Source organism: Dermacentor andersoni, chromosome 10, assembly GCF_023375885.2.
Source record: "Dermacentor andersoni chromosome 10, qqDerAnde1_hic_scaffold, whole genome shotgun sequence".
NCBI classification, from domain to species: domain Eukaryota; kingdom Metazoa; phylum Arthropoda; class Arachnida; order Ixodida; family Ixodidae; genus Dermacentor; species Dermacentor andersoni.
The window spans coordinates 44795876-44822586 of record NC_092823.1 but is presented as its reverse complement, the minus strand read 5'-3'; the positions used below and the strand labels follow the sequence as shown (position 1 = coordinate 44822586).

At 44.2% G+C, this 26711-nt stretch overlaps 1 protein-coding gene across 4 annotated transcripts in view; it reads left to right on the top strand.

The window, feature by feature from the left end:
* Positions 1–3051: 3051 nt before the first annotated feature.
* The window catches only part of LOC129380632 (uncharacterized), a 38740-nt gene continuing 15080 nt past the window's right edge, over positions 3052–26711 (top strand). The window contains exons 1-2 of one of the 4 annotated variants that reach the window (XR_008608810.1): positions 3052–3131; positions 18676–18707. Coding sequence is in view for 2 of the 4 variants with exons in the window: in XM_055062232.1 (XP_054918207.1) it covers positions 18648–18707 (60 nt within the window). In the remaining 2 variants the exon portion in view is untranslated. Of the gene's footprint in view, positions 3132–13661; positions 15017–18248; positions 18708–26711 lie in introns of those variants that run through there. The other 3 variants (XM_055062233.1, XM_055062234.1, XM_055062232.1) reach the window with 3 other exon arrangements.

Below are 26711 nucleotides of genomic sequence, written 5' to 3'. Positions count from 1 at the left end.
CGGAGGCGCAATGCTGGAATGGCAGTAGCACGAGAAAAGATTCTCATCTATACGACAAAAAGAATGGGGAGAAGCCAGCAACCATTAGAAATGTGGTATGAATAAAGGGAAAATCAGACATCCACCCGTTCGTAGAAATTGCTACAAAGGAAACCCATACGGGTTCCTCGAAAGAAAAGCCTGCGGGTTTCCGCAGAACTACTACGTCAAACCTTGCCTTTGCCTCGTGTGTTGTCCACAAATTCGACTTCGCCCTACCATCTGCTACCCGCCTGGTTAGCTCAGATGGTAGAGCAGCTGCCCCGGAAAGGCGGTGGTCCCGGGTTCGAGTCCCGGACCAGGACGAATTTTTCTTCAAGTATGAGGCTTTTTTTTCGAGGAACCCGTATGGGTTTCCTTTGTAGCAATTTCTACGAACGGGTGGATGTCTGATTTTCCCTTTATTCATTACTTCTCTCCACCTTGCGGGTTTCCGCAGAACTACTACGTCAGAAATGTGGTATTATAAGCATAGTTTAATATAGGAACAACCAGAAAGCGATTTTCAGCGTGTGGTGACCATAACAGAGTAGGTAGGTGGGGCTGCAAGTACGCACAGCCTCAACTACTGAGAATTTTCTGACGAGCATCGCGTTGAAGCGCGAATTTGCACAGAATAGCGAAAAGGACTTCAGAATGCTGTAGAGGAGGAAGGGCAGCTCTCTCAGAATATTGTGCGTGGTGATCAACATGAACCAAGAGTCCATTGTTTCCCCGACGCAAGGCAAGGGACGGTTCCTAAAGGTCGGTGCTGACGCTGTGAAATGACGAACAGTTCAAAAGAACGCCGCTGGAGGCCAGCGTTGTTGACACATGCCAGAGCTCAGAGGATTCAGCGATGTCGTCAAAGTAACATCAGCAGATGTTTTCAGCTCCGAAAACCGTTGTTGTCAATCATGGGCTCAAGAAATGGCAGGGACACTACAATGTCACAGAGGCATGATTCCAGCCCATCATATCTGACACACGAAGTTTGTGGATATTTATTTCAGCCGTGGCCTTTCCAAGTAGCCAGAACCCAGGCCCAACGACACAAAGCTTTAGCGCTTTTAAAAAAAACTATTAAAGAAAGCAGTTAGACTGGGAATGGTTCTGAGTGATGTCTAACGGTAAATAGCTCACAAACTTATGGTTTGTGGATGACATTGACATACTCAGCAACGCTGCAGACTATTTGCAACAAACGTTTCAGGACCTTAGGGAAGAAAGTGTAAGAGTCTGACTGAAGGTTAGCATGCAGAAGAGAAAAATAATGTTCCACAGCCTGGCGAGAGAACGAAATGTCATGATCGGCAGTCAGCCTCTAGAACCTGCGCAGAAATACGTTTGTTGAAGGTAATTACTCGCAGGGGCATCCGATCAAGGAAATTACCAAAAATAAGAAATTAGTTGGAAAGCTTACAGCAGGCCTTACTAAATCATGACCATGGAGCTTACTGCAATGATTGCTTTCTACCGTTACCAACATATGGGGCCGAAACTTGGAGGTTACCAAAAAAGCTTGGGAAGAAGTTGAGCACCGCGCAGCGAGCGATGCAATGAAACATGTTAGGGAAGACGATAATAGACGGGAAGACAGTTATGTAGAATAAAGAGCGAACTGGGATAGCTGATATTCTACATTAAGAGGAAGGAGTCGTGCTGGGCAGATATCGCAATGTGTAAGGGTGGTCTATTGGAGTTGCAGAATGGGTGCTAAGGGAAGGGAAGCACAGTCTAGGACGGCAGAGAATAAGGTGGGCGTGATGGAATTAGGAAATTTGAAGACATGTGGAACCTGTTACCACACGGCAGGGGTATTGGAGATCGCTGGACAAGCTTTCGTCCTGCGATGGACATCAAAATAGGCTGATGTTGATGATGAAGCTGTCACGACTTCTATGCTTGCTTCGTGGCATGTCATTCATGTTATGTCATGCACGTCCTGATAGCTCAATTTGCGTCGATTGCGTGGGGGGGGGGGGGGGAGGGAGTAGCGGCGTAGCCAAAGGCGGCACGCCGGGCACTTGTAACGTTCACTAACAGTAGATTTTTCGCTGCAATGGCACTGGCCCAGCTCCTTCCCCTTCTACGGTCAACTGTGACCCCCCCTCCCTCAGACGAAAAATTTTCTTGCTACGCCACCGTGAGGACACGGGTGTAAGGTTGCTCTAGACCCCTCTCCCTAACTCGTCAATGGAAACGGGGGAGGGAAGGGGAGCTACCACCAGGCCGCAAACCTTCGGCAGCCCAATTATCGGCTGCATTTTCTTTTGGTCGTGAATACTGCTTTAATGCCATTCCACAGTAGAATTCGTGGCAGTTCGAGGGCATGCGATAATAAAACAATACATACAGCCATCAGCAAGCTTTAGCTTGCGCAGGTCTTTGCGAGCTGAGCAAGACTCTCATAAAAAGAAAAGCTTCGCACCCCTTTTACATGCATTGTCAGCTCTAGATTACCACCGACTGCACCTGCGATAAAAACATCACACAGAAACTCCTCTGGGAGTTGTCTGAGCATGCGAAAGCATTGTGACACTTCCTCATCGACACGCTGTCCAATGTCGTTATCTATGTTATGAGACTTGATCCGACGTGTATAAGCGACAGCGCTGCGGCGACACGAGCTGCTGTGGTCGGCGTCGCCAAGTGAATGACACAAGCAAAGTACTGCAGGTGGCGGGGACAATTGCTCTGATGACGTTCGGATCATTTTGACCCGTTATCGCTTTTTAGCACTTCACTCATCTCCGTCGAACCGTTACCAACCGTTCTCCGGCGGCCTCTGCTTACGGCACGGCCGCGCGAACCGTATCTTGAAAGCGAAGTGCAATGCCGACAGAATGTGCCCACTGCTCAAAAGTTCAGGCGCTGTGTTCTCGCCGTTTACTTCGCTTTCAAAACAGACACGCGTACACCTGTCTTGAAAGTGATCTGCGAAAAGAGCATAGTGCGGCATGTGCTGAGAACTTCGTGAGCGCTGTGTCCTCACCGCTTCGGTCGCGTTGAAGCGAGAGCTAGCGCGAAGGTGAATTCACTCGCTGCTGCGGGTTCTATTTTGAAAGATATTGTGCGGTACGGACTGATGGACGGACGGTTTTTCTTGTTGGGTAAGTATAGAAATGCTTACGCTATAAAAAAAAACCGCAGGGCCCACGAGTTTCGCTATAACAACCAACACCAACCTACTCCCCCGTCCTTCGCTTAGCGATGCCGTCTTGGTCGCCCCCTCCCCACCCCCGCGAAAAAGGACACTACGCATCTATGTCAGTTGAAGAAACGATGAAACGCTGACGACAAGAACGGCGTTTCCTAACGCGTTGTCCCATGGCCTCCGAGATTCGCATGCGAAGCTGGCGCGCGCGAACTTGGGAGGCCATGACTGACCGCTTAATCGCATAAAAGGACAAAAAATAATGCCAAGCAACACAATAAAAAGTTTAAGCAAAGAACTAATCTTCCCCATACTGTTTGGGGAAAAGAAATAAACAATTAGCCGCCACACACGCCACTAAAGCCACCGCCGCTGGCATAACGTTGGAACCAACAGTTGGCAACAGCCATTCGCACTTTTCCGCTACACCGCTGCTTCCTCTCCGCAGCGAGAGCCGCCATCTTTTTGTGCCTTTCGTTTTGTTCTTCTGCAAGTCCGCGCATGTAGCTCATCGGTGGATGCACGGCTGCACGGCGTCGCATTGCGACCTGCATCATTTTCTCGTGTTGGAACAATCGGTGTGAGACATGCCGCATGTGAAATATTTGATAGAAGTGCCTCACGTCCCATGAAGCGGCCGTACGGGTACTATGGCAGTGTGCCCCGTTCACGGAAGCGTCCACGGGTTTTCGGCATACGGATTTCAGGTACGTGCAAATGTGTTTCGCCCTCCTATTGAGCTCCGGAGCAGAGCGTGTACTGTTTCATGTAAAATAGAACTGCGGCACTTAGCGCACACAGTGGTGGCTAAGTCAGCGAGGAAATTGTTTTACGTTGCCGTAATATATTGCTGTCAGTCTAACCTGTGGCTTGTTGACAGCTAGCCCATTGACTTTTGCTTGTGGCAGCGATAGGTATGTAAAAGTAAGCGGTAATAATTTTCCAGAGCAGACAGTTGTTTCACTCGGTGCTTGGTCTTGTTCATGACGTTATGAAGGCTAGAAAACTAACTGGTTTGATGGTGCTTAGTTCTAACTCCAAGGGGCGTAAGAATGGCGGTGTATGTGTTTGTTTTCCGTGCCGCGAGTACAACTTTCATGCTTTGGTTTGTATAAGAGTGGCAGCTGCTACTTGCCGCCTCGGCAGAATACAATAAAAGCAATTTCCTCGCTTTCATACGTATGCATGTGACGTAACCAAATTTCCAGCGTTTTATTCTGAGCGTAAATATACAGTACAGTTTAGTAGGAAACTCAAATTCTATCATAGCTTAGTAGTGGTGAGACAAGTGAAACGCACATTCCTTTCTGAATTGTTCACCCAAACCGCTGCGCCCCTGGCAGATGCGTCATCAAGGTATTTGACAGTAGCTTCGCTACGTGAATCCTTTTATGAGCAAATATTTCCCGGTTAGCTATCCCGTTAATTTATGCTGATACTCGTTCATCTTATCTTTAAGCGATTACTATCCCCGCGTACCGGACGATGCCAAATTTGTTGTGTGGTGTAGCAAACACCGGAAATTCAAAGTGGCGTGGCTGCAAGTTCCTATTTTTACATTTCTTGAATTCAAAGCCAACGCACAGAGTATCACTGATTTATTTCCATTTATGCAGTACTTGATCAAACTAATGTGACAACAGTATTTGCTCTTTAATGTTCTCCGTTTATTGTGTATTCAGCTTGGCTGCCGGAAAATGCTAGAATTTTATCAGTATCCAAGTGACCGAATATTTCACTGACGGCCGTGTGTGAAACACACAGGATGACAAAACTCATAGCAAAATGATGAGATGTTTCTTTTATGGAGTTTGGACTCGACTTATCGTGAGGATGTCGATCCACCTTGGGCCTGGTGACAGCACACCCGACATGGCCGAAGTGCAGCCTGTCAGTTGAGTGCCCCCGAATGGACCATCAACATCAGAAACTGAGGCAGAGCAGGTAGGAGCAATTTTCACTTTGTAACAGAATACTGACAGTCGCCTTTCTCTGCAGAACTAAATAACATATTTACAACAACACTCCTTTCTCTTCGTGCTGCCTACATAGAATATTTTTTGCCTGGTATAGGGAATTTCAGAAAGCAGTTCTTCTGAACACTTTTTGCATGCACAAATAAATAAAGAGGGGTGCACTTTCTCAAGAAATTGACGCACTGAAATGTTAATTCGTCACACACAGATGCACAATAACCAAAATGGTAAAGTAGTAAAAAAACAGGTTTGAAAGATGTTCTAGCAGCCTAACCCACCTTGGCATACAGAACTAAATATAACATCAACATAGGTGCATGCAGAGAAGTGTTTGTATATGTTTGCAAGATATGTAAATTGTCTAAGAAATTGTTTTTATTTACTCGGAGCTTCTTGGTGCCATGGCAGAGCAGTAAAAGCTCAAGACCATCTCCTGCTCCCAATGAAGCACCTTTAGATTTTAAAATGAAATTCTGTGGTTTTACATCCCAAAGTCACAACCTGAAGTTTTGGCTACCTGGCTTTCATTAATGTGTATCTGAATCTAAGTGCATAACCATTATTGCATTTTACCCCCACTGGAGGGCAGCTGCCATTGCCTAAATTGAAGCTGTGACGAGCATGACTGAGCAGCATGGCACCATAGTAACTAGGCTATAACACCAGGTTAGGATGAGAAATACTGCTTAGACCTAGCAACTTCTTGGCTTACAAGCACTTTGCACTAGGTTAAACGAGTATGGAGTACTGAGAGCGACCGTTTATATACCAATTTCTTTTTAGGTTGTCGACTCAGTTATTAAGGTGCGAAGCTTCAATTAGTCAAAACTACCCTAAATTACACACCCAGCTCAAAACATGCACCATGTATAGTAGGATTTGGACATTAACATGAAGTCAATTCATGTCGCCGACAATGAAGGTGGCATTCACGCTATTTCATGCATTTTGCCTAAAACATAGTCAATAATAATGAATCAATTTCTAAAATATTCTTCTCAAAATGTTTTTTAAGCCTGAAAGAAAGAGCCATGTGGTATTCAGGTACACGAGCGCTTAGTTGCACGGCACGTCTTGCATGTATTCATGGGCTTCTTTGAAGCTTGAAAAAAATTTTTGTATTGCACCTATTGAGCAGTGGAAAGCTGGATTGGGAATTTTTCAGGATGCTCTGCATTTTTCGCACTGACACTTTTGCTTTGAATATATTTGAGCAGCTAAATAATCATAATAACAAATGACCTAATTAGGCACAATGCAAAAATTGGTTTGACTTCCTCACAACGATGGCAAACGACTTAACCTTGGTACTGACCAGCTACGTGGCACTTGTACATAATTAAAGCTTGCACAAGTCACACAGACCACCTGGTACTTACAAGGCATATATAGAAGCGCCTAAGTTGTGTGAGCCAGCCATGTCTAGCGAATCATGAGAAAGAGCCATGTTTTTTCGACTTAAGGGCACGATGAGATTTACATGCTCGACACCTTGTATCAGTGTGTTCTAGGCCTGTTGGTAGTTTAGCTGCTACATAAATAATTTTTCAGCACATGTAAGCTCATATGCATCTTTCAAGTATATTGCCTCGTGTTTGCAAAATACACCATACTCGCACTTCCTTCATTATGTCTTCATCGGTTGCTGTGCAAAGTTTTCAACATGCAACTGCACAAATTTTCATCTTGTTTTGATATTTCCTCATTTGATGGCTTTATTTCTGAACAAGTTGTTTTCTTTAAACCTTGTTGCAGACAGCAGTACACAGCACTGCTTTCGAGAGTAGGAATTGTATTTTTTTTTTTGCAGATTGACATTAATACACCTTGCCTGTGCAATTTAAGGCATTCTACGTAACACGGCCCTGCCATAATGTTTTACATTACATTCCGGCATCATGCAAAATATGTTTTCTTACCATATGAGAATATGTATATGTGTCGGAAGTAACAGAACTAGAAGAAGCCTTCAGATAATGAGGCCGAGGAAAGCATACAGGATTATGTTTTAAGTTTCTTTATATGAAGTATCGATATGACAAATTCAAGGGAAATGAAAGTGGATGAAAAGACATCCAGCTGTGGGTCGGGAACAAACCCATAACGTTCGTATTACACACGTGATATACTAACCACTCTGGTACTACGGCCACATTCCAGCGATGACAAAAAATCTGAGGGGCCAATGTGGACGGTTGAATGCTGCCTTGGTAGCACATTGGTTAGAGCATCGCATGCCTAGTGGAAATGTAGGTTCGTTCTCCACTCATGGCTGGTTGTATTTTTACTATTTTCATTTCCCTTATCATTTCTACATTTCAATAGAAAATAACATAAGTTTCAATATGCGTTCTCTAGCTTCTTCCAGCTGGGATTACGAAAAATCGGGACCCTCAGCTCCCTTTCTTCTCGTTTGGAAGAAGAGGAGCCTCATTTTAAATATAATGAATTCACCCTGTACAGCATCTCAATGCGGTCTCGCAAAGAAATTTCATCACAGCATGTGTATTACTAAGTGAAGTTCTTGTTAAGATGATGTTATAGCATGGAACCTAATTAGTAGGCTTTGTATACAGAGATATGAGTAGTCTAATAAATCGGAGGATATTAAGAAGCACTTGTAACATAGTGTGATCATGTATCTAACAAACCTTTAATCTAACATGATTTCAGCCATAATTGTTGCCCCTGAAAAACATTTGGATTATCTGCATTGGCATTGTTTTTAGAGAGCACCAATAGTGCTTTGATTGAAGTAGCCTCAGGGCACATGAAGCTTCGCTTCTTACTGAGTCAAGGAAATCTTATCTGCATATCTGAGGTGCATGATTCATATGCTCGAATGCAGTTTAAAGGCTGTTAAAAGACAATTACTTCACTGGCCTTCCAGAGATTGCTGAGATTGCTTCAGTAGTCTATGCTACTCGATCATAAGCTATTTACCAGAGTGAACTTTCATCACCGTAGGCTTTCCAGTGTTTGTGCCAAATACCTCAATTGCCTACTAGACATGGGACCACTAAAACTTGGAACTAATGATCAGTAAGATTTATGGGACAGCAAAATTAGTGTATTACTCCGGAACAAAATGTCAGGCACTTCGGTTATTTCTGCACCTCGCTCGTGCAGAAGCGGCACCACACTTGCTGCTTAAACACGTACTACCTTTCTGACAAGTGCATGGAATGCTGTGAACTCGCCCTGTGCAAAGCCTGCACTAAGTAAAACGAATCACGGCGTGCAATTGCTACCTTGTTGAACCGGTGGAACGACTAGGGAAATGGAGCCCCTCCTGAACAATTTCAGGAAGTGCAGGTGAATCGAGTGGAGATTATATAGTTCACATTCACGAAATATACTTCAAGATACCTTTCCGTTTATTTCTTTAGTTATTAAGAATCCCTTTTGCATTGTTGCACAAAACTACAGCATGCCAGCATATTTTCTAGCATTTACTGGTAGCAAACATGTGAAAACTTGAGCTAGTTTCTTGATTGCCGCATTACCCTTTCATTAACTTCTAGTTAATTCCGGAAGAATGTACAAAATTTTCCAAAATTTTTTATGTACTCAATTTCTCGGTGTCATTCTCATTCTAAAATTGTATTGATTCATTGGGCTCTGGTAAAAATTAACACAAAATTAAAAGCTGCTCTTAAGGGCAGCTTTCTCTCAATGCCAACCATAACCCATCTTTGACAGTGAGAGCAGCATAACATCGGGCAGAAAGAGTGTGACTCTTGATTGCCGATATTTGTAATACCTCCAGTCACTACTACAGCTCGGGATCAAGCGTTAAAGGTTGTGACTTTGTTGCTGCCCAATTTTAATTCTGCAGTTGTTACACTTGGGTGTAGCGTGTGTATGTACGTGTGCATGCATTAAAATGACTTCATGCTCGAGAAAAGCAACTGTAGTGCAGAGAGGCATCAGTCATCTTTATATATTTTCTTTGTACAGACGCGCTAAGTTTATCTTTTGCAGTATAGACTTGGCGCTTTTGGCGAAAGATGCCCTTGTGCTATTAAAGTCTATCAATTATCTTTTTCCAGTAGCAGGTGCTTATCATTCTTTTTTCAGGATCGCTGCGCCACTTTTAATTTGTTTTTATTGAACCATGAACTTCCCACTCACAAGACTGCATGTCACCTGAGGTGTTCCTTTTTCAATAAAACATGTTGAGGGTGTTTTTGTCAAACTCTATTTCTTGTCTCGAACGAGCTTGTACAAACTGACCAAGCTGATAATTCTACCTGCTTATATATAAGATATGTTACGGTTATGAACCCTCATAATGAATTACACATAGTACAAACATTTTACGCATTAGAACAATTTCATAAAATGTCTAAATATCTTCTAAAGTTAACCATGCTTCTTTTACCACAATGCAGGGAGAAAATACAACACAAGGAGAATGCATGGTAACACCATGCATTCAGTATTGTGGTCCAAACATTGTGTTTGCAAGCAACCTCCTTCATGTGGACTGAGAAGTACCCTTCATTGTCTCGCAAAGACTTCCATGCCTTTAACATTCTCGTCTCAGTGGAATGGCTGCTCATCTATCAGCGTGTCCATCACCAAGACTGCCCGTTGTAAAGCTTCTGAACCCCTTTAAGAAAGCTTAATGATTTCTTTATTTACTTTTCAGGGTTGGCCTTAGAATCTGAACATTTTTGATATTTCTAACATTGTTACGTGGCACAAAGTGACATAATAACTTTTATACCAGTGTTTAGTGCATTTACGTGAGGCTCACTCTAATGCCTATCTGGTTGTGTTAGTGTTTAGGAAATTTGATTGTCTAATGTGTTGTAAAAGCATTTAAATTTGTCGTTGTGGCTCGTTTCAGTGAGCTGCCAGGGAATAAGACGTAAAAGTTACCACACGCCAGTTGTAGCATGTTTTTTCATTACTACAGTATGCACGTTTCAAAAGATTGAAAGTAGGAAAATAACCTCAAGAACATAATCGTCCTAGGATTGTCATGCCCGAGTAAAAAAGAGCTTTGGTAAACAATAAGCGCATATTCACTTGAGCTCAAAAGTAGTCATTCATTACTAGTCACTCTATATAAAATTATGCTGACGGCTTACAGCTCTGCAATGACTAATGCCTCATGCATCTTGGAAACACATTGGCCACAATGCTTACAGGTATATTTGATAAGAGAATAGCTTGCTCCCAGATTTGCCACACAGTTGTAGGCTGATGGCTTTTTGTCGTCTTCATGTTACTACCATGTATTCAATATCCGTTTGATTGTAAAGGACACTACAGGCAATGAAATACCAAATGGCACTTGCATTTCAGGAAACAGTGTCCAGCATGCCTGTCACAAAGCGTGTTCTAGGGGCTACATTGCCTCTATAGGTAAATGGGCACCAGATGCTCTGTGTACAATGTAATCAGTGTACTTGTCTGGAGTGCTTGAATGATGTTCTACGGGCTGTACTGGCACTGTCTGCTGATAATGCATGGTTCCAGAAAGCCTGCAGCTGAGCATCTACCCCAACACAGAAGGAACTGTCCTAAATTATTTTATCGATGAGGTTGAAGCTTCAGGAGCTACAACGAACAGTTGTGAAAGTTGCACTCTGAAAGTTTTGCTACGTGGTATCTGTGTTTGCTTCCTGACCTTATGGCACCTTTACCAGCAGTCGTAGGTGATTGCAGCTGCTGCAGCTTTGTCAACTGTCAAGGTGAAAAAAGAATGATCTGCCATTAGCGTGACTGCACATTCTGTGATGCAAGCTATGTTGAACCAGGTGTTTGGTAGATGGTACCTGTGCTGCCAAAACATGGTGTTTGAGCCCTATAGGCAACTGCGTTCACAACTGCGCACAAGTGTGCTCTCACAACAGAACGTTGAGAACCAGCAGTATTTTTACCGGTGTTTCTTCGAAATATTAGTGCTAGTCATTGTTTCACCAAGGCTGCTAATCATGCATAGGTATTTGGAAACGGGGCGTTTGTGACACACAAGAGGTTATGTGTCTAAAGTGTAATTAGACCAATTAATCTATGGGATCGAATTATAAGAGGTATACCTTTTGTTCCTCAGTGGTCTCTCTTGCAGAGACATGACCATTTCCGGCAGTTTGGTTTCACATTTTATGTCTAAATTTAGTGTGTATATTGCATCTGTAACTAACAGTCAGTGCTCTGTCCTGCCCAGTTCTTATGCTGTTTTTTGATATTTGCAATATTTTGCAGTTACTTCAGGTGAGCGAAGCCTATGTCTTTACTATTACTAGTTTTCATGTTCAACTTTTGTGCAGTGCTTACTAGTTATTACTAGTCATGTTTTGTTCACATAGACACTCAGACTTGTTCTTTCTTATGTGGCCGGTTATTTTTGTACTTTATGATAAGATGGAGTGGGTTTCGAATGAGAACATGTGATAGTTTGCAGTGAGATTATTTAAAGAAACTTTCCCGTTTAAAATTTAATTGAACAAGCCTGTACCATTATTCGGTGCTTATGTTTTTGTATTGGCATGGTTTTACTCCTTATCTTCATTTTTACATTGAAAATGTGCATAGTTTATTATATAACTATTTCCCTTTCATGAAATAATGAATACCTTTGTTCTGCCATTTCGTCGCAAATTTTACAATGATTCTGTTCAGTTAGGTAACCTTAAACTAGCTGATTGTTATTCTGATAGTTCAAATTACAATGCCTCTTGGATATTCAGTGCAAGCACAGCGTGAAAAATACACTAAATTTTTGGGTACAGGCAGGTCACTGGCTGCAAATGGAGCATACAGAAATTTAAGGAAATAATGCTGCTTCTATATTAAACAGCATGCACAGCTACAGATGCAGTTTTTTTGTACATGCGGAAACATTATCGTAAGTGGAAGCGCATTGTAGCACTTTGTTCTATGGCTTTCAGTGCTACTTTTAAGTCAGTATGTATGTGAGGGTACTAGTAGAAGCATCCCGTAGAGATATGTGACAACTTTGATGAATAGAGATATAAAGATTTTGCTTGAAACAGGGCGAAAAACTGTCTGCTTGACAGGTAAATGTATGCTTCTCTAGTATTGCACTAGTTACCGTCGCCAATCCATGCATTCTGTGCTCTATTGCATTCAATATGAGCTACAACAATGATCTGTGGTGGCTTTCCTTCCTGGTCGAGCTGGTGTGGCTGCGAAAATATTTGACCGAGAAATGTGGTTTTTATTGCTTCAGAAATTTATGTAACATCATGCTTGTGGTTGTGTGCTCTTTCCATGGAGTGGTAAGTACTGGTGCATCAAGAAGCGAGACATCGTGTGTCCTTAGTGCTGCATGCTTTGTTATCGCACTGTGTATCCTGCTGGAAGTGTACTATCACTGCAGAGGAAGATGACGAAAAGCATGAGGCGTGTGCAGTGCTGCAATCGTGAAACTTGAATTTTTTGCCTGGCAGGGCCGCGCATTATATATACTACCACATGATAGACCAGAGGCGCAATTTGGCGAAGCCTCACATTCTGGCTCATACTGAAGAAGACAGTACCATGGCTAAGGCTAGGCGGAATTCACAACAGCTAGTCTGTCCGTTAACTACATGGCTGTAGTGAACGCTAATGCTTGCAGTGATGCTACACCCCTATTGAAAGGGTGGTGTCTGTGTTACACCCATATATGAGGGGTGTTGTTTTACATCCATGTCTTAAAGGGTTGTTTTTATTTAACACCCATAGGCAAGGTGTCGTCATTTTAACACTTTTTTGTGTTATGTTACATAGCACCCTTTGCTTGGGGTGTAGCAATACACCCAAAAAGGGTGTCACCCATGGGACAAGTCATTTACACCCTTAAGGGTGCTAAAATTTTTAGATTGTACGTAGCTGGTACTTCTGTGTTATGCATTTTGGTTATGTAATGCGCAAGGCCCCATAGAAGTATGGTTATCTTCCCGAGTTCATGACACGCCCCTAAAGTATGACGGAAACTACAGCACCCATGTCCTCAAGTGCAAACATAGCTGCTCCTGCAGCTTGTACTTCACTAACACTTTGTAGCGACAGCAGACGCCTTGAACATTTTGAGAATGTTTCAGTTCTTTCTATTAGAGCTGCGGTACTTGGATTGTCGAATCGGGTGGCGAGTGACGATGCACACGTGATAAAGAAGGGCGTAACGACGGTCGTAAAGGACGGGTGCTCAGGTACGCACAAGCGGATTGTTTACAAATGAAGAACATCCAAGTAACCAACACTGACGGGTGACTCAACCATGTGATCCAAACGCGGTAGGTGGTGGTGACCGTAGCCGGCCGTACACCCATCATCCCGCGACCACGTGCTTAGCAGCCTTACCCCATGGCCACTGAGCAACCATGGCGGGTTGAAGTCTCAGTCGCAACGACGCTCTTTGCTGGACGTCATCCCCCAGATACCAAGGCGTCATTCCCGTATGGGCTTGTGGCACTATCACAGAAAGTAGCTCAGCATCGGTGTGTGATCGCAGAGTTGCCAGAAGAATATTACGTGCCGGCTAGTTCAGAGATTTTTTACTTATCCCTTCAACCTGGTTTCAGTAACAAACAACGCGTCAGGTTCACGCTCGAGATCGATGCTTTCAATATCCGCGATTGTATTCAGGAGCACATTTGCATTTAGGGTAATGACAGAGCATCTGGAGAAATCTTGGTTTTCTGTGGTTGTATTTATTGCCTGACCGACAAGCGTATAGGTTGCGCTTCCTTGATGTGCTAGCTTCATCGCAGAGATACGCATCCTTGTAGATCAAAAGCTTATCGTGAATAAGACGACCACGTACTCCATCGCTTTGCACATCACTTCTCGTGCTTTCCCATAGACACTTCCCACAGCGAATCACATGCTTCGAGAAGCCCTTGCGGACCGAAAAGGTCGTTCATTTCAACTTTGAGCAGTTCCTCAAAATCTGTCTCTTTACATGAAGTTACACGATCAAACTTTAATGTTGCTTCTTTGCGAGCCCCTCGTCATTTTGTGTAATCTTGCATATGTTTCACAGTTCATCTGACGTTTTATTCAGCTGCTCCAGAAGTTCATTTAATGATGAGATTGCACTGCTGGCGGTTTATGACATCATAAAGATTATCGGAAACTATTTTTAGTTGTTGTCCTCTCACAAACCATCTTTCACGTTATAGTGACCATTGGAAGGACAGGTTCAAGTTGAGTTAGTTTAGCTTCAAATTTCTTCACGGAATTACCGTTTTTTATTTGTTTATGTATATGTATCACAGGCTCCATCTGGAGTATTGCGTGAGGGGGGGTAAAAAAAACATTGTATAGCGAAAACAGGAGAACATGGCTAACAAATTAAACAAGTACACTAACAGTGAAGGCAGCGCGAATCAACAAGGTAAGAGAATAATAGTCACCACAAGCGCTTACTTGGCAATGTTTGTTCAGACAACCCTCTGTTTAAACGTAAGCGGAACCGACTGGGCGTTTGCCACAAGTGAACGAAATTTCACTACAGACATGAAAATCAGAAAACGAGTGATGAAAATCAAAAGGAAACCATAATGACAAAGTCCAGGCATTAAAATGCCTCAAATGAAGAACACATCAATCAGGCAGCGTACATCACGTCTCTAGCAAATTTATCTGTCTCAGCGTTAAAGCCCTTGAAGGCACACTAATGCATGTTTCGCAAGCTTTCTGGATGAAAAGCGTTTGCATTCTTTCTCGTGCCAAATTATTTTTTGTTTTTAAAGAAAACAATTGACGTGCCGAAAATGGCGACCAAATTCCAGACACAAAAGTACTTTTGTTGGTTGTTCTTTGCAGCGTTTCTTCAAACATGGAGAAAAGGCATTTTCGACACTTAGATCTGACAATGGCAAAGTACAGCAAGCAGCCCGCGGTAACTTCCCTTCTACAGCCTCGTTTATTCTACGTTCACGTGATGCGTATAAGTACATTTGTTACGGTACTTTTACCCTACGTTTGTTCCTTCGTTTTGACTTGTGCTCTTCATCACATGCGAAAACAGTGCAATAAACGTCCTTCAAGTGCGTTGCCCAGCGGTCCAATGAATGCGGCTATCCGCTACTCACTGCTTGCTGTCACCTTTCCTTGACAGACTCAAGTGGCGAAGAAGGTTTTAGCCACGTCAGGGAAACTGCGGCACCAACAAAAGAAATGAACGGAAACAAAATTCTATAAACTAGTACTCAACTCAGGAACCTAGCGTAGCAATCGGAGATCTTACCGTAACTCCAATGAAACGGCCGACTTGCAATGGTTTTTTTGCTTGTAATGTTAACCACTGCCCGCAAAGGTTCCGGCTTTCTGCCACGTGACGTTCGTCGATTTTGGCGTTTCCGAAGGTCAATTTTTGTGCACCTTGCGAAATCGCTACTCTAACCTTTTATCTATAATGTGTAATGCACAAAGAAAGACGCTCCAAAATCCCGTTTTGCTTCAAAAGCGAGATCTAAGACGCACTGGCGGGGTGGCTAGCGCTGGCACTGATTGCCTTCGCCATTACCTATGCCACGTATATTCTCCATCAGGTTTGTGCAGGACCCCATCTCTACAGCATTAATAATATTTAGTAGGCGACACAGCATCAAAGTAGAAGGGTGTATACGGACATGGTCAAAAAGGTTTTTTTTTTCAACATATGCAAAAGCACAACCTCTCCAAGATTCCGTAACTCGCGTTACCAGTTTCTATGTTTGCGTGAGTGGTCTGCATGGTGATAGGGATAAAACAGTCTTCCAAAGGAGCGTCAAGAAACTGCCTGTGGGGGCAGAGCAAATGGGTAATATGCGCGCGTTCAGGAACGAAAACTGAAGAATACTTTAAAGGTTGTCAGTGAAGCTAACTCGTCGGAGAAGTGTTGCGCTTCGAAGCTTCGGTTAGTTGACGTTTCTCTTAATTTTGGCATTGTCGTTGTTACTTCAACACGCTCTCAATTTCTATATGCTGCAACACAGACGCATTTGCACCAATGACTTGGGTGCATCGCTAGCGGAGCGTAATTGTATCATTGGTTTATATTGCACGGAGCACACGTTGCCTTAATGTCGCGTCGAGAGGCACCAAACAGAATGCATTTCTCCATCTGTGTAAGCGTGCATGACGTTATCAAAGCAGATGCGGCAGTTGTTGCAGCAGTAATTAACACGCCAATCAGCACTGGCTGAGTTCATTCAGGCCTGCTGTAACGCAACATACACAGAATTATCATTGACACGAAGGAAGCACGTATCTAGCTGTTCAGCGTGAAACGTGAAACATGCTAAAACGAATGACATACCCCATGGGAGGGGGGGGGGGGCGTACTTTAATAACACTGTCGGGTCCGTTTACCGTACTTGTAAACAAAATTTAAGGGGTACGTCCAACGTACATTTATGCACAGCCACCTTTATATGACCACTCCTGAGGCTTCTTCTCAAGTATTTTGTGAACCGGAGTGCGTACATGGCCAAGTTTATTTATTGCGTGAAGGACAACTTCTGGTTGCTGCTTTGCGCTAGCTTCGCTTTATTATGTATCTGTACCCACTTGCCCAAATATCAACCTTGTCACAGTATATTTCAGTTTTCCTTTACGTCCTTCTGAACCGCAGGCTAATCACGTTTACCTGCAGAGCCTGCCAGTGTATGTTCTTTTCGGGTTTGAAGAATTTGCTAGATGTTTTCTTCCAGCGAAGTAGAAGCATTTCCAGGATTTCGCTAAACCTCCCGAATCATGAGTTTAGGTAGCATAAAGCACCAGTCCCAAGCAAATGGGAATGATATGTTGGAGCACGGCACAAAAAATAATCCATTTGAAAGAAATAATAGTTCAGCCTCTAACAGGCAACAGGTTTACTTAACAGGCAAATTTATGCATATTAAAGGATATGGTTTGGTGCTTGCTGTGCTGCAACTGAATTCTTTAAAGTCGTGAGCATTTTTTACGAAGAGCAGGATTGCATTACCTACAGTCATTGATTTGATCACGTATCCAAGACGGAGGCTTTAGTACAAGAGGGTGGCTGTTGCTGTTCGCACTTCACAATATCGTTCGTTCGGTGAAGGGGTTGACCCACAAGCATAACTGATTTCATCACTGATTTTGTTCAGCAAATTCATCAACGATATCCACAAACAAACAAAGACAGGCGGATTTATACACATGGTTCGCTGCATGCCATGCCTGCAACTGAATCCGGGAACATCGCGATTATAAATGTCATGACCCTCGCTGATATGAATAAACATGGCCAATAACTGAATAAAAAGAAGCAGAAGTATTTAAAGCTTTATAGAGAATGACTGGATGCTCAGAATTGCAAAGGTATATGTCGTAGTCAAATCATCTTTCAAGTCGCTGCGTAAAGACGTGGCGTGTCTGAGTGCACTATGGGAAGTCGTAAATACATTCCGCGACATCGCACCATATTCAGAGGCATTACCCACATTACACAATACTTTGTTATGCAAGGGTTTCTTTACCTCATTTTGGGCATTTCGCTGCGAGTGGGTTCCTCTGTGTCCTCGATTTGATAAAAAACAATGCGTGACCGAACGTTTGCCTTCGAGCAGAGTAGCACAATGTTCCACAATCTCACGCAAACTGCTTCCGTGCCAAAACCGACTAGCCCCTCTAGACGTTTGGCACATGCGTCATGTGCCAGTATCTCATTTGCTTTCTTTTTCTTTGTGAGAGCTCTAGCTTTTAGACGCCGCGCTATGTTGCACCCGTCTTTGGAATTAGCGCACATACCCCAGTAGCTTCATCGTAGTAGCTAACAATACCTACAAATTCTGTCACGCTATACCACCTTTATGATGGTTCTGGGTAATTCGCATTTGATTATTTCATCGCTGGAGTGCAAATGCCTTCGTCATATTAACATAGGCATAGGTACGTAGGAACGTATAACACCTATACTCACAGATCACGTTCCAATCCGTCTATCTCTCAATTACGCCCGCTAACTACCCGCGTAAAACCACACATTTCGCTTGTCATTATAAATTCGCGTCGAACAGATGCGTAAACAATCATGCCCTTGCCATCATACGTTCGTTGTTAGCGCCGTCCACGTCTTTCGGCGGTAATCACATGCACGTATGATGTTGTCACACACGTACTTGGTCTGTTTACACAGATACCTTGTAACGCTTTGGTACTGGTAGCCGTGACATGCGGTACGTTAGCACTGGTAACTAGTAACAACTGGTAATGCTCTGGTAAGCCCGGAACTGTACTGCTTAGGAAGCTACCTGGAAAATGCTTCGTATAACATTGATTGCAACAGCGTGAAGGATTTCGGCAATTTTTCTGTATAGCAAAATATAACTTGATGCATACTGCCGCGGGTCATCCACTGCACTCTAAAATAGTTTGTTTAAACTTATTCAATATTCGATTCCATTTCCCTGCATGACATACCGAACAAATCACAACAGATCACCAAACATTTTCTTTTTCAATTTCTATCTCTTGTGTATTGTTTCTCACTATTGTCCAAAAGACAAGCTTCCGAGATCAAGATGCATGTCATTTTCTGTCCATTTTCAGAATCGTTGGACTCGACCCGGATAGTAAGAGAGGTAAGCCCGACTCTCGCCTACATTATTTCTAGAAAGGAACAATGGTGACCCTAGAGTCCCATATAAATTTCGTAAAAAGCATACATTATCTGGTTTTAGAGAGGGAGGAAATTTTGGTGAGGAAGACATGGAGGGTAACTGCAAGAGCTTCTTGTATGCTACCCTGAACTGATGGATTAGTGTGTGTGGAAGAGTGACAGCACAAAAATTAAACCATTTTTAGCACTCTTTCCCGCTGATTGCAAGGTACAATCTTGTCCAAGTAGAAGAATTACTCGAACGTTTTATCTTCTCTGTGAGAGGAAGTGGCTAGCACACTTGCAGCAGAGCATTTATGAGTTGTCGTTGTCAGAGGAATGGAATAGGACGTAACAGTAATGCTGATTCTTGGTATTGGTGTTTTGTTAATTGGTAATGGAAACACAATGACAAAAAAAGAACGAACACACCACGATGTGCCAAATCCTGCTGCCGATCTCGCATATTCTGGTTAGCTGCTGCTTTCAATTCACTAAATGCAACCTTCCCAAAATATTTCAGAGAGAAATGGCTCGGATTCTGTAGGGGCAACGGAACGTCGTTAACATGACTGAGAACATCCTGGTTCTCGGCAAACATCGAGAAGAGCACGACAAGCAACTTGTGGAGGTTCTCGAACGCCTGAAAACAGCCGGAGTTAAACTCAACAAGTCAAAGTGCTGCTTCGGTCAAGACGAAGTAGAGTTTCTGGGTGTGGTGATCGACGCCAACGGTATCTTGCCAAGTCCCAGCAAACTCGAAGCACTGCGCAACTTGGAGCCACCCAAGGACGTTGCGGGGGTTAGGCCATTCCTCGGCATGGCTAATCATATTGGTCGCTTCCTGCCCAACCTTTCGCCGGCAACCAGCCCTGTTCGCGCCTTGCTAGACGAGCAAAATGCGTGGCAATAGGGACCGCTTTATTAGAACGCTTTTAATCGGGTGAAAGCGATGCTTACCTCGGACCAGTGCGTCGCTAAGTATCAACCCAGTCGTAATAGCATTATCTCATGCGACACGAGCTCATTTAAATTGGGCGTGGTTCTTCTGCAGGAACAACCATCAGGCGAGCGAAGCGCGGTAGCGTTCGCATCCAGCTCGCTTACTCAAGCGGATCAGTGCTACCGGCAAACAGAGAAAAGGGTGCTAGTGGTAGCACGGGCAGTGTACCGTTTTGACCAATACGTGCCTGGCCTAAACTGCACCGTAAAAACCGATCACCAGCGGCTGGCTACTGTAGTTACTGTAGTGTAGCCGCTGGTTACGGTCACAGACACGAAGCTGGTTACGGTACATGAAGTTCGCAGGCACCAAGAACTTGACTGGGAATGCAAACAGCTCGTCAAATATTGCACTCAAAGCTGGTCTCGTCGAGACAGGCTTCCGTAGAACCTCAATAAGTACTGCAGCCATGAGATGATCTCTCTCTGTGCAACGGCGTCCTTCTAAAAGGTAATCGCTTTGTCATCCCGGCTTTGCTGCGAAATGATGCGCACGAACTTATCCATGAAGGCCACCAGGGAAATAGCCGATGCCGCCTAAGGACCCAGGATTCTGTGTGGTGGTATGGACTTTCGCAGCAAATACTTGACAAAGAATTGAGCCATTGGTGGCAATGAAGACTCCAGAACTAGCGTGGCATGAAGTAGGAATGGTGTTGTTTTGTTACAAAGGACACAACTGCCTATTAGTAGTTGATTATCGTTCTCGCTACCCTGAAGTCATCTACATGCGAATCACGAAGTCTGAGGTGGTCATCATTGCAATCAAAAGCAGTTTTACTCGTTTTGGCATTCTCAAAATAGTACGAAGTCGTAATGGAACGCAATTTGCTTCACATGCCTTTGCAGCTTTTGCGAAGCGCTATCGCTTCCAACACATCCCCTCAATACCAAACTACCCACAGTCAAACGGGGAAGTTGAAAGGATGGTGCATACGATCAAAGAATTCTTTGCGAAAGCAGAAGCTCCTTTTCTGGCTTTTCTGTCATACATAGAGACTGCAGGCGTCACAGGGTTGAGACCAGCGCAGTTACTGTTAGGTCGCAGTTTGCGAACCAGGCTTTCCAAGACAGTCGATAGCCTTGAACCGAAAAGGCCAGCGCCAGACGATGTCAGGTACCAAGAGGAAGAGGTGAGAAGGCGGCAGAAGAGGACTTCGATCATCGTCATGCCGCAACCGTCCTTCCTCCGATGCAGCCGGGAGATATGGGGCGGGTTCAAGACATCAAGGATACGGCGGGTGTCCTTAGCCCAGCCTCCAAGCCCCGCTCGTGCGTCGTGGAAACACCCAACGCGGTTCTTGTGCGTAATAGGATGCTTGTGAACCCCACTTCGTGCACCCGCTTCGTTTAGCGGGTGCACGAAATTCTAGGTGAACTTGCTTTTAACAACACTGTAGGACTGAACTCATTCGGCTGACAACTTCTAAGACGCTGGCTTTGTCGGTATTGTCTTGCGTCGCTGTCAGCCTCGGCGCGTGTTCACGTAAAGAGTGACGTCAGAGTTCAAATGTGGCCAGTAATACTTCTCCCGAATCCTCGTCAACGTACGTGAAAACCCGAAACGTACTGCGATTGCGTCTTCGTGAAAATCGTCGAGAGCCTCTCACCACAGTGGTGAAGGCACGACCAGTACCTAGTTGGCGCTGACTGGGGAGAAGTTTTTCTTTACAAGGATGTCGTTTTGCAAAGAAAATGAAGGAAATCCGCGCTTAAATACCATTGGGGCAAAGTAGATCTTTACTTCGAAGAATTATACTCTTAGCTCTGGGCCTGCTCGGTGCTGTTCGGCGAAGTCGTTGGCACTTGTCTCTATAAAGGAGTCGCTATCCTGGTCGTCTTGCGGCGATGGGTCAATAGGAGTGAGGGAGAGGCATTCTGCATCAGTCTTTTCGTCCGGACATTTATATTACGGTGATGTTGAATTCTTGCAGTCGGAGGCTCCCCCGTGCCAGGCGTCCTGAAGGGTCATTTAAGTTGGCTATTCGCCACAATTCTTAATGGTTGCTTAGGACTTTCCACAGCCTGTCATATGGGTAGGGCCGAAATTTCGTGGTAGTCCAAATTATACAAGGATGGCTTGGCGGTCTAGTTGCTGAAGCATCTGAAAAGGTTAACAGCGCACACAGACGGGGACAGAGTGAAGAACAACAGGACATAGCGCTGAACTATAACTGATACTTTAGAGGAAGAAGCAACACGTATGTAGGCTGAGACAGCCCATACGAACGCAAACGAAGCCTTATGCCAAAAAATAAAAGGAAAAAGGACTCTCATCATACTGCCCTCTGCCCTTTACATATCGTGATTCAGATATTCAATTTCCTTTTAAGAAAGCGTCACTGTAGGCGTGTTTACGCAAATATGTTTCTCACGATCGATTTAATATTCTTCGATCCCTTCACGCATCAACTTGTTCTTCTCTTAATCGCTCTACACTCCCCGTAGACCGCTTTAAAACTACAACTTCTACAGTGTAATGACAGATGACCCGATACTATCTTCTTTCCAACCACATTCTAGTGCTCTCTATCCCCGCGAGCTTTTAAACGGGTAGGTGATGTGGTCGAGCAGCATTTCGTCGACTTGTTTCCTTATAGCTTCATGTTCTCGCGTCGAAACTGAGTAAGGGCTGTGGTAGACTGGTCGAGCGCATCCTTCCGTTATTATGCGATGCTTAGCAAGTGATGTTTGTCGAATTCACAATGATGACGAGAAACAGTCCTTGAATTGCTGGAGGAGACCTATGAGCTGTGCTTGCCTATGCTTTGGAAGACTTTGATTATTATCGAAAGCTTGTTCAGTAACACGGACCATCGTCTTAGGCATGGCTGAATCCGAGAGGGCCAACGTATCCCTGATTGCTGTAACTTCTTTCATGCATGCAATCTCTGTGCCCTTGTTCATGTGTATACATTCATGACTTAAGTTTCTGTCCATTACCGGCGCTTTCTTCTGCGCAGATTTACGGTTCCCATTGAGAAGCCGATGAACAGCAACCACACCTCCATCGATTGCTCTCTTCAGTTTTCCGGTAGGGGCTTACGGACCAGCCCCGGGCTAAGCTACTGTATGGTCAGTTATGCGGTGACCTGGTAGCGCCCTGGTGAAGGCGAACTGGAACGACATCTAGTTCTCTACTGCGTGGCTGCACCGTAATCAGTGATGTCACATGGTCGTTAGCTTTGCTGTGGATGCGGTGCGTTGACGGCGAACCCTCGTAGGCCCATCACGTGGTATGGGCATCGGTGGTAGACGTAGCTCGCTTCTCCAGTGTGACAGCACAGTGGGTGGTAGTCCAGGATGCGCCAAATGCCCGTCTTCCTCAGGGCAATCCAAGGATCGACCTGCAGCGGCGGTGACGGCACTGTCTGGCGACAGAACTGCGGCGGGGCCTGACGTGTGCGAGAAGGGCGATGTAACGGCTGGCGGCAGCGACGTAGCTCAGCACCTCTGGCTGGGGCTGCGGTGGTTCAGGGCCTCTTATCGATAGCTCGATCTCCTCACGTGCGAAGTCAGTAGTCGAAGCCACTTGACGCTGCGGTGAAGGGAACTTGCGAATCTCTTCCCGTACGACTGATGTCGTGGTCCCGCGCAGGTCGTCGGTTCACAGTGATTGAACTTCGGTATAGATTGTCCTGAGTGCGCGCCGGTTAAATTGCCTGTTTCGCGTTTCCAGTGTTTTCTTGCTGTTGTGGCCTTACAAAAAACTCTTCGGTGGTCGGAGGGTTCTGTACTATTCCCGAGAAAGCTTCGTGCTTCACACCATGAATGAGTAGGCGAACTTCCTTCTCCTCGGACATTTCCGGGTCGGAAGCCGTAAAAGACGGGTCATTTCTTCCGTAAAGATGACAACGTTCTTGTTCGGTAGCTGCACTCGTGCTTCCTGTAGAACTTCAGCCCTTTCTCTTCGGACAATGCTTGTGGAGATCCTAAAGAATTTATTGCGGAATAGGTCAAATGTTGTAAGAGTAGACTACCGGTTCTCGATCGAAGTCCTCCCGGTATCTTCGAAAGAGAAGTATACTTGGCGCAATTTATCTTCATAGGTCCAGTTGTTGAAGGCTGATATCCTTCAGAAAGTCTCGAGCCAGCTTTCTAGGTCGTCGAACGAAGCTCCACGGAAGGTGGGTGGCGCCCTGGGCTGCTTCATACGATGGCTGCAGGGGATGCTGCATCCGTCATCGTCGCAATTGACTTTCCCACGATCTTCCTAGTCGTCTCACGTAGAAGTTCGTGTTCCGGTGGCAATTTTTATAGCGTGCGGTTCGCTCGATGGTCCGTAGTGACGTCGGTCATATACTCGTGGTTCGGGTATTGGTCGGGGTTTCTCGGGGGCGTATAGCACACGAACGCGGAAGCAGCTCCACCAAATATCACGTTGTTGTGCCGGTGTAGGTAACACACTGTCAAAAGCCTGACTTCAATACGATCACTCTTTACTGGAATAATCTATGCCCTGAATGACAAGTGGCACTCAAAGCCCAATGATAGAGTCGAGCCCAGTCGGCGATTGTCGAAATCTGACCAGCCGGTTAACCGCGTCGGCTTTTATACATGACTTGTCGAAAGTTCTAGCGTGACCTTTCGTGCCCGCGTGTCTTCCAGAAAGTGCTACACAATTCGCGTCACGCGTACACTCACATTACACAAGATTCGGTGAAAACTGACAACTAATAGAATCATCAATAAACATGCGAGAAACTTCCGGTAGACGCCGGTGCGTCCTGAGCCGCGCGATAAGGTTCACCATTTGTTAGCCGGTTAAAAGTTGTCACCGCAGAAATATAAACTAGTACACGCGTTAGCATAATCAAGAAAAAAGCACGTGTACGTTTCAGTACACAGGGGATGACCTTTGGTATTGCTAGAGAACGACGGCGAGGTGATGGTGTACGAGTATTTCTTTTTTCGATTGTAATTTTGTCCAAAAGAATTGGCGAGCTGCCCTTAATAAAACTGTTAGTTGAAGGTCAGCACTCTGTCCTGTCCTTTCTTATACATATGCTTGGTATGAGCTGTAACACTGCTATAAAAATACATCCTCTTCTAGCCCGCCAGAAAACATTACTGCAGTCGGAACGGTCTGCAGAGGCCTTAAAATGTATTTTCACTTACTCATATACAATTCGTCCGTAAGCTTTCACCCCAAACCAAGAATCTTGTATCGAAATTTCTGCTTCATGTGTAAAGAGTGGCAGGACGAGAGGTGCTTCAATTCAAGGTCGGGTCACTTCCTATTAACTGTCAAGAATGAGGCGGGCAATCACGCAACAGCTCAAACATTTCTACCTATACAAGCTTACCTACTTTTTCCTTGGCTGTTGCTGCACCACGGTAATATATGCATATTGGAGGTAGCATAAATTTCAAAGGCTTTTTCACTATCATTCTAGTGCTTGTTTCATCTCTTCTAGATTCATGGAGAATGGTTGTTAACACCGACCAAAGTGTTTTCTACACCAAAAACACGTAAAAAACACCTCTGTCTTTTACTTAAAGACTTGGCCCATCGTCATTGAAAAAAGTCGACAGTTACAAGTACTTAAGTGTTACATTAACAGCTAATTCATCCTGGAATATACATGTCAGCAATACTTGTTCATCTGCCTTACGAAAGCTCTGCTTCCTGAAACATAAACTTCAAACCACCCCTAGCAATGTTAAACTACAGTGCTATTATTCGTTAATCGGACCCAAATTAGAGTACGCCAGTGCAGCTTGAGACCCATGTACTCAAGTAAACATTAAGTGTCTTGAAACAATAGAAAGGAAAGTAGTCCGGTTTATATATAACAAGTTCTCACGAACTGACTCGCCATACGAAATAACGTTAGAGGCTCGATTGCACAACATTTGGACGACACACACAGAAGACACAGATTTTCTGAGTGTGTCGTCGAAATGTTACGCAATAGAGCCTCTAATATGCTATACCAGTACGCCCAGTCCTCAACCTTGGCCGAGATAATGACAGCCAATGACATTCCCCTTCTTAAAACGCGTCGAAAACAGTTCTGAATCGAGTTCCTTTCACTGCTTCTTAACCGCGAACTTGCGATAGATCCATCACCATATTTATCACCCTGATTAACTCGACCCACAAGGCACCATCATCCTAACTTTTTAACACCTTATTTTGCTAGAATTAACACATATAAGTATTTCGATTTTCCACTCACGGTCTTAGATTGGAACGAATTAATCCAGACATCTTCTTAGTCTCTCCTACCACACTGAAGTATCACTGTTGCACCATTTCACATGTTATTGTAGCACAATTCAGAAATTGTAGCACTAATCTAGAAACAGATTCTGTTGTTGTTTTGTACTCAGTTGTGTTATATCGTATACACTATTCTTGAAACAGATTCCATTGTTGATATTTCGTGTTTTATTATCTATGTTAGTTCTTCAAAGAGTCTGTATTGTCGTTTTTTTTATGATTACTGTTTTTTTTAAAGTGACCCACCTGCTTGGACCCGAGGGTGTGTTGTATGTAATAAATAAAAATAAATACATAATAATATCTACGTCGAAGATTGCAGGTGCGCTACTGCTGGGCCAGAAAACCCCTTCTAGCGTTTCTAACAGATAGAAAGAATTCTAAAGAAGCCTTTCCTCTCTAAGGTTTCCAGCAATACAAAAATTTCAGAATAATAATGAAATGGAGCGATCAACAAAGGCCAAATAAGCGAAGGCTCAACCTGAGATACGATGACTTCTTAAGGCCTAAGACAAGTGAAATTGCAGAAATATTGGCTTGAGGCTGAGGCATTTGTTGTTAACTCAATGCAGGTCACTTTGTGTGCTTCGCTTCAGTTTTGTGCTTCTTTTACTGCACCTCTGTTCCTTGTATTCCATTGCATATATGTTCCAGCTTCCAAATAAACCTTCTGTACCTTCTAATAAACCTTCTAAACCTAAGTCTGCATTACGCTTTCGTTCCCTTAAGGTGCGCAATTTGTTTAGGTTTTATTTTGCA